Source organism: Entelurus aequoreus, linkage group LG22 (assembly GCF_033978785.1).
Source record: "Entelurus aequoreus isolate RoL-2023_Sb linkage group LG22, RoL_Eaeq_v1.1, whole genome shotgun sequence".
Lineage (NCBI taxonomy): Eukaryota > Metazoa > Chordata > Actinopteri > Syngnathiformes > Syngnathidae > Entelurus > Entelurus aequoreus.
In genome coordinates, this window is record NC_084752.1 from 13533943 (window position 1) to 13546911 (window position 12969).

At 37.6% G+C, this 12969-nt stretch overlaps 1 protein-coding gene across 5 annotated transcripts in view; it reads left to right on the forward strand.

Moving 5' to 3' along the window:
* The window catches only part of tenm3 (teneurin transmembrane protein 3), a 755307-nt gene that overhangs the window by 511873 nt on the left and 230465 nt on the right, over positions 1-12969 (forward strand). For all 5 annotated transcript variants that reach the window (XM_062033280.1, XM_062033281.1, XM_062033282.1 and 2 more), the window contains 2 exons: positions 9199-9282; positions 9382-9506. In XM_062033280.1, coding sequence (XP_061889264.1) covers positions 9199-9282; positions 9382-9506 — 209 coding nt within the window. The remainder of the gene's footprint in view (positions 1-9198; positions 9283-9381; positions 9507-12969) is intronic.

A 12969-nucleotide genomic window follows, 5' to 3' on the forward strand; every position in this document is an offset into this window, starting at 1 on the left:
GGACATATTTCCTGAGTTTATGAACATAATATGCATTTTAAAAACGAAAGAAGATGTTGTGATGCCAAAAAATATCGATGTAATCATAGTAGTATTGACTAAGATACGCTCCTGTACTTGGTATCATTACAGTGGATGTCAGGTGTAGATCCACCCATGGCGTTTGTTTACATTGTGACGGCAGTGAGCTACGGTGTGTAGTGAAGCATGTTTAGCTATTCCTCGTCCTGCAGGGATGATACTTGTAAGAAACGTACTTTATTTGTCGCCATGGAGGCGAGGATTAGTGATTTAGAAGTAGCTACAACACTGCAGACTGCGGATGGACTTTAGCTAGCTAGCCATGTCTTAAAGCATCTCTTCCTGAGGGTGTTTCAGTGTTATAACTTCACCTTTATCGTTAGTGTTTAAGCCAAAATGCGTCCTTTCTCCCTTTTCTTTCTACACACTGTGTCTGCTTGTAAGTACTCCGTGATTGTGCGCTGCCGAACATGCTCCTCTGCTCGTAAACCAGCAATGACACGACGTGACGACGATGGGGGGGTGGGGTAGCAGTGTTTTTAGAGGCGGTAAATCCATCCACCCATCCATTTTCTACCGCTTGTCTTTTCCGGGGTGGCGGGGGGTGGCGGGGGGTGCTGGAGCCTATCTCAGCTGAAAATGTTTTCTTTTATTCAGTGTTGAAATGTTTCTTGACACTTGAGATTTCCAGCTAATTTGATCATCCATTATGACACCTATAGATTACTTTTCAGTTTTTTACATTACACACTCTGTTCGTTTGCTTATTAGCGAATTGTCGCAATAGACAGTTTTTGTCATATAAGGTCATGTAAATCCGTAGAAAACTTCCATACGCTCTGTCAACATCATTTTCACCGTACACATGATCCCAATGTTTTAAATCAGTCTGGAAAAAACATTGATCGTTTTCTTTATTTACTCGCCATCCATGTTTCTCCTCCTGTAGTTTAGTTGTCATTATGCATTGTAAAAACTGCTGGATGGTCACTGATTAATTGATAAACTTATTTCTATGTTATTAAAATCAGTAGTGAATATATTACCAGTGCAGCACTGTGGCCTTGTGGTTCACAAGTTGGCCTTACAGACAGAAGAATGAGAGTTTGAATCCCTAAGCCTAGCTCTGCATGGAGTTTGCATGTTTTCCCTATGCATGGCAACAATATGTGATCAATTATGCATGACACGGTGGTTTGTTATTCTGTTAGTTCTGGTGATTTTAAGGCATGTCTTATGCTATACGTTGTATTGAAGAAGCTGTCAATCATTTTTGGCTTACCAGCGTTCAAAATCTCCACATACAAAAAATACATTGAGTTATTGTGCAGAAATATGGGGAAATAACAACAAAAGTGTGTGCCAGTCACTAACTATGTTACAAAAGAGGTCAGTTAGAATAATACATAATGTTGGATATAGAGAACATACAAACCCTTTATTTATTCAATCTAAAATACTGAAATTCAACGATATCAGGAATTTGCAAACAGCTAAAATGATGCACAAATCAAACTATAATCTGCTACCAAAGAATGTACACCAATTATTCTCAACAAAAGAGGACAATCAGAAAATGTAATTTAAAACATTTGTATGCACGAACAACACTTAAAACTTTGCATGCAATATATGGAATTAAGTTATTATGGAATGGATTAAGCAAAGAAATCAAACAATCCACTAATATGATCCAGTTTAAGAAACTGTTTACAAAGTACAAAGAAGAAGAACCATGATTAACATTTTGAACTCTTTAATAATCTTATTCATCACACTACTGCATATGAAATACAACTTACTTCACTATTTGTTATTATTATTTCCTCTTTTTTTAATGTTATTATCCATGGAGTATATTGTGAACACATTGAGAACAGGATGTGAACAAGATTGTTAGCAATTGCAATGTAATTGAAAAGTGGTAGGATTAAATAAGCTCTGCTTCTTCCTACTCCTTTTCGAACATGTGGAATAGAGAAACTGGAAATTGGGGTTTATCATGTTATGATTGTATGCATGTTCGAAATAAACTTAAACCATAAACATTTTGGTATATTTCTCTGAAGGTTGTTCCATTCCGCAAACATGTTGATACTTGACTTAGGTGCTCTGTATGCAGTGTACTAGAGTTGTACGGTATACCGGTATTAGTACAGTACCGTGGTACTAATGAATCATATTCGGTACTATACCACCTCTGAAAAGTACCAGTCCCCCACCTCCTCCTCGTCAGGTCATGACATTGCTTCTTTCGGGTTTTTTTGTATTTATATTATGTTCATAAACTCATGAAATATGTCCCTGGACACATGAGGACTTTGAATATGACCAATGTATGATCCTGTAACTACTTGGTATCGGATTGATATCCAAATTTGTGGTATCATCCAAAAACTAATGTAAAGTATCAAACAACAGAAGAATAAGTGATTATTACATTTTAACAGAAGTGTAGATAGAACATGTTAAATCAAATCAAATCAACTTTATTTATAAAGCACATTTAAAATGTACCACAGGGGTAGCCAAAGTGCTGTACAATGGGCAGGTTAAAAGATAATACGAGTACCGAGCAAACACAACACAACACAAACAGAACACGATAAAAAATAAATAAATAAAACATAAAAACATGTTCACAGCAGGTGTATTATGGGGCGCCATTGCAGGATGGATATCACTCAGTGTTAAAAGCCATGGAATAAAAGTATGTTTTTAAGAGAGATTTAAAAACAGGAGGCTTGTCTAACACTCAGAGGTAGGTCGTTCCATAGCTTGGGAGCAGCAGCGGCGAAAGCTCTGTCACCTCTAAGCTTCAGCCTCGTGTCAGGGACCGTCAGTAGCAGCTGATCGGCTGATCTTAGGGATCGGGTGGGGCAGTCAGGCTGAAGGAGGTCGGAGAGATATGTTGACGCGAGGTTGTTTGGACATTTAAAAACAAATAAAAGGAGTTTAAAGTTGATTCTGTATCGCACAGGGAGCCAGTGAAGGGACGCTAATATAGGGGTGACGTCTGCGGGTCTGTGTTAGCAGACGAGCAGCAGAGTAAAAGAGAAAGTAAGCAGATATTACCAGTAAATGAACAAGTAGATTACTGTAATTTCCGGACTATAAGCCGCACCTGACTATAAGCCGCACCAGCTAAATTTAGGGGAAAATACAGATTGCTCCATATATAAGCCGCACCCGACTATAAGCCGCAGGGTTTTGATGTGTAATTAGCGTAGTATATAGGGGTTCCTGCTACCACGGAGGGGATTGTCGGGACAGAGATGACTGTTTGGGAATGCAAAGCGTCCCATTTATTAACAATAAATCTTTCAATCATTCAATCAAACTTTCACATCTTTGACATGGCGAACAGCATTCGTGCAGAGTACAAATAATACAACGGTGCAAAGTAATACAAAGTGCTCGCCTGTACGTTATCAAAATAACCAGCCTACCGGTATATGAAAAGTCAGTCTTTAATCATTGTGTCATCGTCTTCCTCCTGCGTACTAAAACCACCGAAATCCTCTTCGTCGGTGTCTGAGAAGAACAGGCCGTAAATAAGCCGCACCCTTGTATAAGCCGCAGGGACCAGAACGAGGGGAAAAAGTAGCGGCTTATAGTCCGGAAATTACGGTAATGATTCATTTTCTACCACTTGTCCTTAATAATGTTGACAAAATAATAGTTAAAGTTAAAGTACCAATGATTTGTCCTCTGCATTTGACCATCCCCTTGGTCACCCCTGGGAGGTGAGGGGAGCAGTGGGCAGCAGCGGTGCCGCGCCCGGGAATCATTTTTGGTGATTTAACCCCCAATTCCAACCCTTGATGCTGAGTGCCAAGCGGGGAGGTAATGGGTCCCATTTTTATAGTCTTTGGTATGACTCGGTCGGGGTTTGAACTCACAACCTACCGATCTCAGGGCGTAGAATGATAAATGACACAATATGTTACTGCATATGTCAGCAGACTAATTTGGAGCCTTTGTTTGCTTGCTTAATAATAAAAGACAAGTTGTCTTGTATGTTCACTATTTTATTTAAGGACAAACTTGCAATAAGAAACATCTGTTTAATGTACCCTAAGATTTTTTGTTAAAATAAAGCCAATAATGACATTTTTTGTGGTCCCCTTTATTTAGAAAAATTCCGAAAAGTACAGAAATACTTTTGCTACCGGTACCGGTACAACACTAGTATGTGCTATTGTATATATAAAGTGAATTGTGGTAGCAGCATTTGAGCCTTGTCACGCGTTACAGGTTGAATTACTGCAATGACCGTGTGCTCAGTCTAGAAAGGCTTAAAGGTTTTACTACCCAGATGTAGTAACTTAAGCTGTTAAGTTTAAGTGTTGTGAACAGAGAGGACCGATGGAATTACAAACTGTATAACTAAAAGGAAACATTTCACCTTCATATAACCTAGGGCATATTTGTTTATTGTCTCTGTGAATGTATTACATTTCTGGAATTGATCGGGTCTGAGTTAGGTCAGGTCCCGGTTACAGGGACATAGAGTGAAATAAGGTCTGTCCACGGAGAGCATGATCTTCCACAGGGAAAACTCGATTTGGTATAAACTTGAGAGGGGCCACACGAATGCTAAGAAGACGAGAGAACAGAATGAAAAAACAGTAAACTCTACGAAAATAGGAAGAAGAATACTGGACTATGATAGCAGTACCTGTAGGTGAATGTGAAAGAAATATGTTAGTTCCTCACAGCTGCAACTATAATAGGATTTCATTTACTGCAATTTTTACTACAGTAATGACCCTGTCTTGCCTTATTTATTTGGGAATCAGTTTAAAGTTGTGCCACACCTGGACAGAGGGATCCTACTCAAAAGTGAGATTTCCCTGATATCAGATCTCAAGATATTGCAGATACTGTGCTCCACAATGATAACGATGAATATCAACCATTAGAAAGTTCCAGTAACTGATAACTGTTAACCAGTCATTTAACCAGAGGGATGGCTGCTGAAAACTCAATTCAGACAAGTCTAGACAAAAAAACAACTATTCAAACCACAACCCTTTAATGGGACGAATGTCAAAAAGAACAGGGACCATCATACTGTTAGTCAGGACTATTCAATTTCATAATGAAGAGGGCCACAGTTTTAAGAGCCGAAGGGCTCAGGGTTTAGACATCAAAATGTGGATGTTTTGTCAGAAAGTGCCTCCACAGGTTATATTCCTTTGAGACTGTTTACTTAATTACAAAGTAAACACATCAACTTTCACTCTGCACGGTCAATAACTTTATTGTTCTGCCCTCGCTACTCGTTTCCAGCGTGTGCAGCTCGACAGATAGTTAAGAGCATGCAGCTAGACAGATAGTTAAGAGCATGAAGAAACAGAAGTTTCAGAAGTTTTGTTGAGAGTTAATGTTCCTTCTTTTGAATTATTTTCCTTCCTCAGTTTTATTTCTTTTCACTTCTTCCCTCTTTTAGGTTTGTAAGACTGAGATTATAAACATAAAATTAACACACGATGTGATTTGTGTATTTTACATAAATCAAATAGAAGACTTAGTGTTAATACATTCACACAATAAACTACAGATGTTTACGCATATAGAAATTAAACATCCGCATCAACCATTGCACACAATGTATGTGACTTATCACAATTAAACCTAAGGTGTAGCGTCATCACCCTCTTCTGGTCAAATTTAGCACTATATGTATTAAACAGGCTTTGATCGCCAGAGTTAAGCACAGACAAAAAAAAACAACACGACCACTAAAACAAAAGACATCACAAAGTCAGCGATTTCAATATAAAACTAATTAAATATTTGTATGTATAATACACTGTACTGCCAAAAGTATTTGGCCACCTGCCTTGACTCACATAAGAACCTGAAGTGCCATCCCATTCCTAACCCTTAGGGTTCAATATGATGTCGGTCGACCTTTTGCAGCTCTTACAGCTTCAACTCTTCTGGGAAGGCTGTCCACAAGGTTGCAGAGTGTGTTTATAGGAATTTTCCACCATTCTTCCAAAAGTGCATTGGTGAGGTCACACACTGATGTTGGTCGAGAAGGCCTGGCTCTCAGTCTCCGTTCTAATTAATCCCGAAGGTGTTCTATTGGGTTCAGGTCAGGACTCTGTCATCTATGTCTTTATGGACCTTGCTTTGTGCACTGGTGCACAGTCATGTTGTAAGAGGAAAGGGCCCGCTCCAAACTCTGCAACCTTGTGGACAGCCTTCCCAGAAGAGTTGAAGCTGTAATAGCTGCAAAAGGTGGACGGACATCATATTTTACGGTCGTTGCTGCTTATCTAGAAGTCAGTTTGTTGTCCAGTCGTTGCTAAAAGTCAGATTTTCCCAAATGTATTTTGATTTTTTTTCAGGGTCGATATTACCATTTTTGTTTGAATGAGTAGTCTACTTCGACTCACCCCACTGCTGATCGTGCCACATATGCCTCGCTGTTGCCCCCAGTGGTGTGGTGGGAGTATTGCATACTTAGACTTAGAGACTTAGACTTAAGACTTAGACTTCCTTTTATTGTCATTCAAATTTGAACTTTACAGTACAGATAAGAACGGAATTTTGTTGTATTAGCTTGTTGTAGTGCAGGATAAAAGAGCAACAAGGTGCAGATATAAATAAATAAATAGATTACTGTACAGATAAATATTCTGCACTTTTGCATATGCATCCACGTTTATGGATGTATGTTATATTGTCTTTATATTCCAGAGTTAATCCATTTTTGGGGGGAATTTAGTTAATTATTATGATGGGTTCAAGAGTCTTATGGCCTGAGGGAAGAAGCTGTTACAGAACCTGGAGGTTCTGCTACGGCGGCTGCGGAATCTCTTTCTAGAGTCCAGCAGTGAAAACAGTTCTTGGTGGGGGTGGGAGGAGTCTCTACAGATTTTCTGAGCCTTGGTCAGGCAGCGGGTTTTTGCGATTTTCCGGATAGGAGGAAAAGGAGTCCTGATGATCTTTTCCGCCGTTCTCATCACTCTCTGGAGAGACTTCCAGTCTGAGGCATTGCAGGCTCCAGTCCAGACAGAGATGCTGTTGGTCAGTAGGCTCTCTATAGTGCCTCTGTAGAATGTGGTGAGAATGGGGGGAGGGAGCTCTGCTCTTTTCATCCGACGCAAAAAGTGCATGCGCTGCTGAGCTCTTTTTTACAAGAGCTCCGGTGTGTAGGGACCAGGTCAGATTGTCAGTTATCTGCACCATAGGAACTTGGTGCTGCTTACGATCTCCACTGCTGTGTCGTTGATGACGAGTGGAGCGTGGCTGGACTGGTGCCTCCTGAAGTCGACGATGATCTCCTTGGTCTTGATGACGTTCAGGACCAGGTTGTTGGTTCTGCAGCAGTCAACCAATGTGTGACCTACTATACATGAACAACCCTAGTTTAAATGGTTTTATCAAGGGTGATGTTCGGTGGGCCGAATGTAAAGCCAGTTGAATTGGCCTGCCGAATATCATACCGTAATTTCCGGACTATAAGCCGCTACTTTTTCCCCTCGTTCTGGTCCCTGCGGCTTATATAAGGGTGCGGCTTATTTACGGCCTGTTCTTCTCCAACACCGACGAAGAGGATTTCGGTGGTTTTAGTACGCAGGAGGAAGACGATGACACAATGATTAAAGACTGACTTTTCATATACCGGTAGGCTGGTTATTTTGATAACGTACAGGCGAGCACTTTGTATTACTTTGCACCGTTGTATTATTTGTACTCTGCACGAATGCTGTTCGCCATGTCAAAGATGTGAAAGTTTGATTGAATGATTGAAAGATTTATTGTTAATAAATGGGACGCTTTGCGATCCCAAACAGTCATCTCTGTCCCGACAATCCCCTCCGTGGTAGCAGGAACCCCTATATACTACGGTAATTACACATCAAAACCCTGCGGCTTATAGTCGGGTGCGGCTTATATATGGAGCAATCTGTATTTTCCCCTAAATTTAGCTGGTGCGGCTTATAGTCCGGAAATTACGGTAATTAATTTAATAAAACCCAACAGTGATGCCACAAACTAAGCCCTTTCAACTGTACAAGTATTATTCCTCTACCATTGAAACTCACTGAAAAAGCAGCTTCACGTACTATCTCGTAGTACTATCTGCAGTAACCATCAAAAATCATCCTTTTAGACCAATCGGTCCCCAAACTACGGCCCGCGGGCCGGATACGGCCCCCCAGCGTCCAAAATCTGTCCCGCGAGAAGTCCCAAGTTATTTTTTTTTATTTTTATTTTTTAATTATTCTTTTTTATTTAAATCTGTCCTTGCTAGTCCATTTTCTACCGTCTCCTAGCCACGCAGGCAAATCATATTGTCTAAAAATGCATTTTACCATAACGTGACATGCAGCAAGTGCGCTCTTTAAGTCAATTAGTGCGCAAGGAATATATATGTATGAATGCATGTATATATATATATATATATATATATATATATATATATATATATATATATATATATATATATATATATATATATATATATATATATATATATATATATATATATATATACTGTATATATATATATATATATATATATATATATATATATATATAAAGTATATATATATATTCAGTGTATATATATATATATATATATATATATATATATATATACTGTATATATATATATTCAGTGTATATATATATATATATATATATATATATATATATATACATATATACATATATACACATGTATATATATATACACACATATAGACACATATATAAACATATACGTATATATATATACACATATACATGGACATATACATATATACACACACGCACACACACATTTACATATAATATATATATATATATATATATATATATATATATATATATATATATATATATATATATATATATATATATATATATATATATATATATATATATATATATATATATATATATATATATATATAGATAGCGCGGCCCCCAGCCAAATTGTTTTACCCCGTAGTCAAAAAGTTTGGGGACCCCTGTTTTAGACCTTGTACTTGCACACAAAACTATTATTTAGTTTGTCCTTTTCTTGCAACATGTCCACCTTACTCTCAGGGTTTTATAAGCCAGTCTCTCTCATTGACGTGAGGTCACAATACAAAAACAAAAAAAAAGATCTTTCAAAGTTTTCTGAACAGTTTCTTTCTGTGCCCGCAGGTAAAATGTTTCTCCTAGAAAACAACACCATAGACACAGGTGCAGTGGACGTGGGCAGACAAGCCATACAAGAAGTCCCACCAGGTTGTTAATAATAATAATAATGAACACTTTTCAATGTCACACAACCACTGTGACGCCCAGATTTGGACGTTTGAGGTTTTGCCCTTTTGTTTTGTGTAGGTGTGTTTTGGAGGTCCCAGTTAGATGTTGATCAACCCCTCTTCCTGAAATTCAACATTTCGGTCCATAGAGGTGCCCTCGTTGGAGTGTATGGACGCAAAGGATTGCCACCGTCACACACACAGGTACACACTTTGGCTTCATACTGCAAAAACAAAAGAGCAGCCGTGACCACGTTTCCACACACTAAAAAATGCTGGGTTATTTTGATAACCCAATTTCTGAGTTGCGAGTGTTGGGTTGAATTTTGTAGTTATTTTTTATGAAGAGCAATTCATTTTTGGGGTTATAATTCCAGGTGTTCCTGAATGGAACGTTGCTCACCGTAACCATCATTGATGCATAATGAGCAAGTGCTGTGGGTGGTTGTTGTGGCTACGACTGCGCTAGCTCTGTAGTGCTAACAGTGTTATAAGGACTGCTGTTGGCACGTTGACGTCGGCATAAAATGAAAAATGAAAAAAAAAAAGAAAAATCGTCAGATTCTGTGTTCTTCTATTGTGACGCAACATTGCTTACAAGACGTTGCTCGTCCAATATGACTACCAAGCACTTGTTGAGTCTGCACCAATATTTGTTTCAGTCCAGCTGCTGCTGTGTAAATCAGAATTGGTGCTATTATGACACCTGGTTTTGGTTCCGATCCCTACTCATAACATAACAGCATAACAGCAAAAAAAACAGCGCAACACAAAACATTGTAACACAAGACCTGCTTTTATTGGCGTTGAAGCAGACGTACAGTACAGGCCACAAGTTTGGACGCACCTTCTCATTTCAATGCGTTTTCTTTATTTTCATGACTATTTACATTGTAGATTGGCACTGAAGGCATCACAACTATGACACCCGTGAAGTGAAAACCATTTCAGGTAACTACCTTTTGAAGCTCATCGAGAGAATGCCAAGAGTGTGCAAAGCAGTAATCAGAGTAGGGCTGCAACAACTAATAGATTAAATCGATTAAAATCGATTATTAAAATAGTTGCCGATTAATTTAGTCATCGATTCGTTGGATTTATGCTATGCCCATGTGCAGAGTTTTTTTTTTTTTTTTTTAACAAACCTTTATTTATAAACTGCAACATTTACAAACAGCTGAGAAAAAATAGTCAAAATAAGTATGGTGCCAGTATGCTGTTTTTTTTTAAAATAAAGTACTGGATAGGATTGAAATGTAGTTTGTCTCTTTTGTCCGATTATTAATCGATTAATCGAAGTAATAATAGACAGATTAATCGATTATCAAACTAATCGTTAGTTGCAGCCCTAAATCAGAGCAAAGGGTGGCTATTTTGAAGAAACTAGAATATAAAACATGTTTTACCATACCGTACCATACCAACTTTATTTATAAAGCCCTTTAAAAACAACCACAGTTGAAGAACAAAGGGCTGTACACCACAAAGAAATACAGGCAAAGCACAGACTAAAAAAATAACATTTAAAACAGAAGTTAAATACACATTGAAAAAGCAAATACAAATTATCCTAGGAACAATTTGTTAGATAAAAAGCAGTTAAAAAGTTAAAAACAGTTAAAAAAGTTAAAAACAGTTTAAAATCTCATGCTGGGTTAAAAGCCAGTGAATAAAAATGGATTTTAAGAAGGCTCTTAAAAGTAGCCAAAGAAGGGGCCTGTCTCACATGGAGAGGGAGATAGTTCCAGAGTTTGGGACCCGCAACAGAGAAGGTCCTGTCCCCTCGAAGCTTGCATGTTTTCAGTTATTTCACCTTTTTCTGTTAAGTACATAACTCCACATGTGTTCATTCATAGTTTTGATGCCTTCAGTGACAATCTACAATGTAAATAGTCATGAAAATAAAGAAAACACATTGAATGAGAAGGTGTGTCCAAACTTCTGGCCTGTACTGTATATCCCAGGTGTCCCAATCAGCTTTTTAATAACCGCAAAATGGCTATTTGAAAAAGGTGTGTTACACGTCTCTAAATATTTGAACAATATTTACTATGTTGTGCGTGAAACCGGAACATTATCACGATGAACGCAGAGGACACTGGCACATGACCCCGACTTTCCCCTTTCACAATCTCTCTAACTTTGAACATTCAGCAAACACAAAGTATTGACTAACTCCCCAATCCGAGCGCTTTATGGAGTCTTTGTTCCTAATGAAGGGAGATAAGCCTCTTACAAGCCTGCAATATTTTTTTGTTTAATGACCACACTTACATCTCCCGCGTACTCAAACGCATCTTTTTATTAAAAAAAAGACTAATCCACTTATCTGCAGAAGACATATCCCAGCTCAGTGTTAGCACTTCTGAAGATAGGCATGGGTGTGTGTCCTTGTCATAACCCTATCCAATTTAGTTGTTGTTTCATTGTGTGTAACCAGTTACACACTCTTCTTTAACCTACTCAGTGGCCTTGTGGTTAGAGCAGTGGTTCTTAACCTTGTTGGAAGTACCGAACCCCACCAGTTTCATATGCACATTCACCGAACCCTTCTTTAGTGAAAAATAAAATGTTTTTCAAATTCAAGACAAAGTTATATGTTTTTGGTAACACTTTAGTATGGGGAACATATTCTAAGTAACAAAGACTTAATTTAGAGTTATTTGGTTAGGGTTAGAACAGGGGTGTCCAAACTTTTTCCACTGAGGGCCGCACACTGAAAAATCAAAGCAAGCGGGGGCCATTTTGATATTTTTAATTTTAAAAACCAATACAATGTATGTATGCAAAATATACATTTAGGCCTCCACTCAGACTTGATCCCGGGGACCCCAAAAGGTTTTGGTCAAAAAAAATATTACAAATGTGTCTTTATTTAGTATTATTATTATTATTATTATTATTATTATTATTATTATTATTCAAGGTTTAAATCTCTAGATCAACATTATGTCTATCTGTCAATATAACGCTTTTAAAGATTTAAGTTGTATGCCATTTTTGTCAAGGAAAACCGTGTTTTTTTATGGAAAAAAAAACACAAAATATGCAATATTTTCCCCCAATAAAATTTTTAAGTGGAATATTTGAGATTATATAATAATTGGAGTCTTAAAAAGGTCAATAACTCACAGCAACATTGAGTTTAATTCATTATTTTTTTGAGCAATGACACTTAAAAAAAAAAAATTCCCACTAAAATTATTGGGGATCCAAAAGGGTACTGCTCAGTAAAGTTTAAAAAAATAAATCCAACATTTTTTTTTACTTTTACCACAATAGTCTCAAGATCAACTTCAGATCTATCCGTCAATTATAAGTTTTATTGTTGTTTAACCAAAAAATATGCAACATTTCCCCCCCAAAATATCTCAAAGTGGAATATTTAATGTGAAGTAAATGGAGCCTTGAATAGGTCAATAATTCATAATGACATTGATTTTGATTCATTATTATTTTTTAAAGAAACAGCCTGCATGGCAGCTTTGTGTTATTAGAGTAAATAATGCAACATTTTCTTGTTACATTTCACCTGTTTGCTCTTTTATACCACTTTTTATGTTTTTTATTTTTTTCTCATCGTATTTTTAGAATGTGCCGTGGGGCCGTTAAAAAATTACCTGCGGGCCGCACTTTGGACACCCCTGGGTTAGAGGGTTAGGGCCAG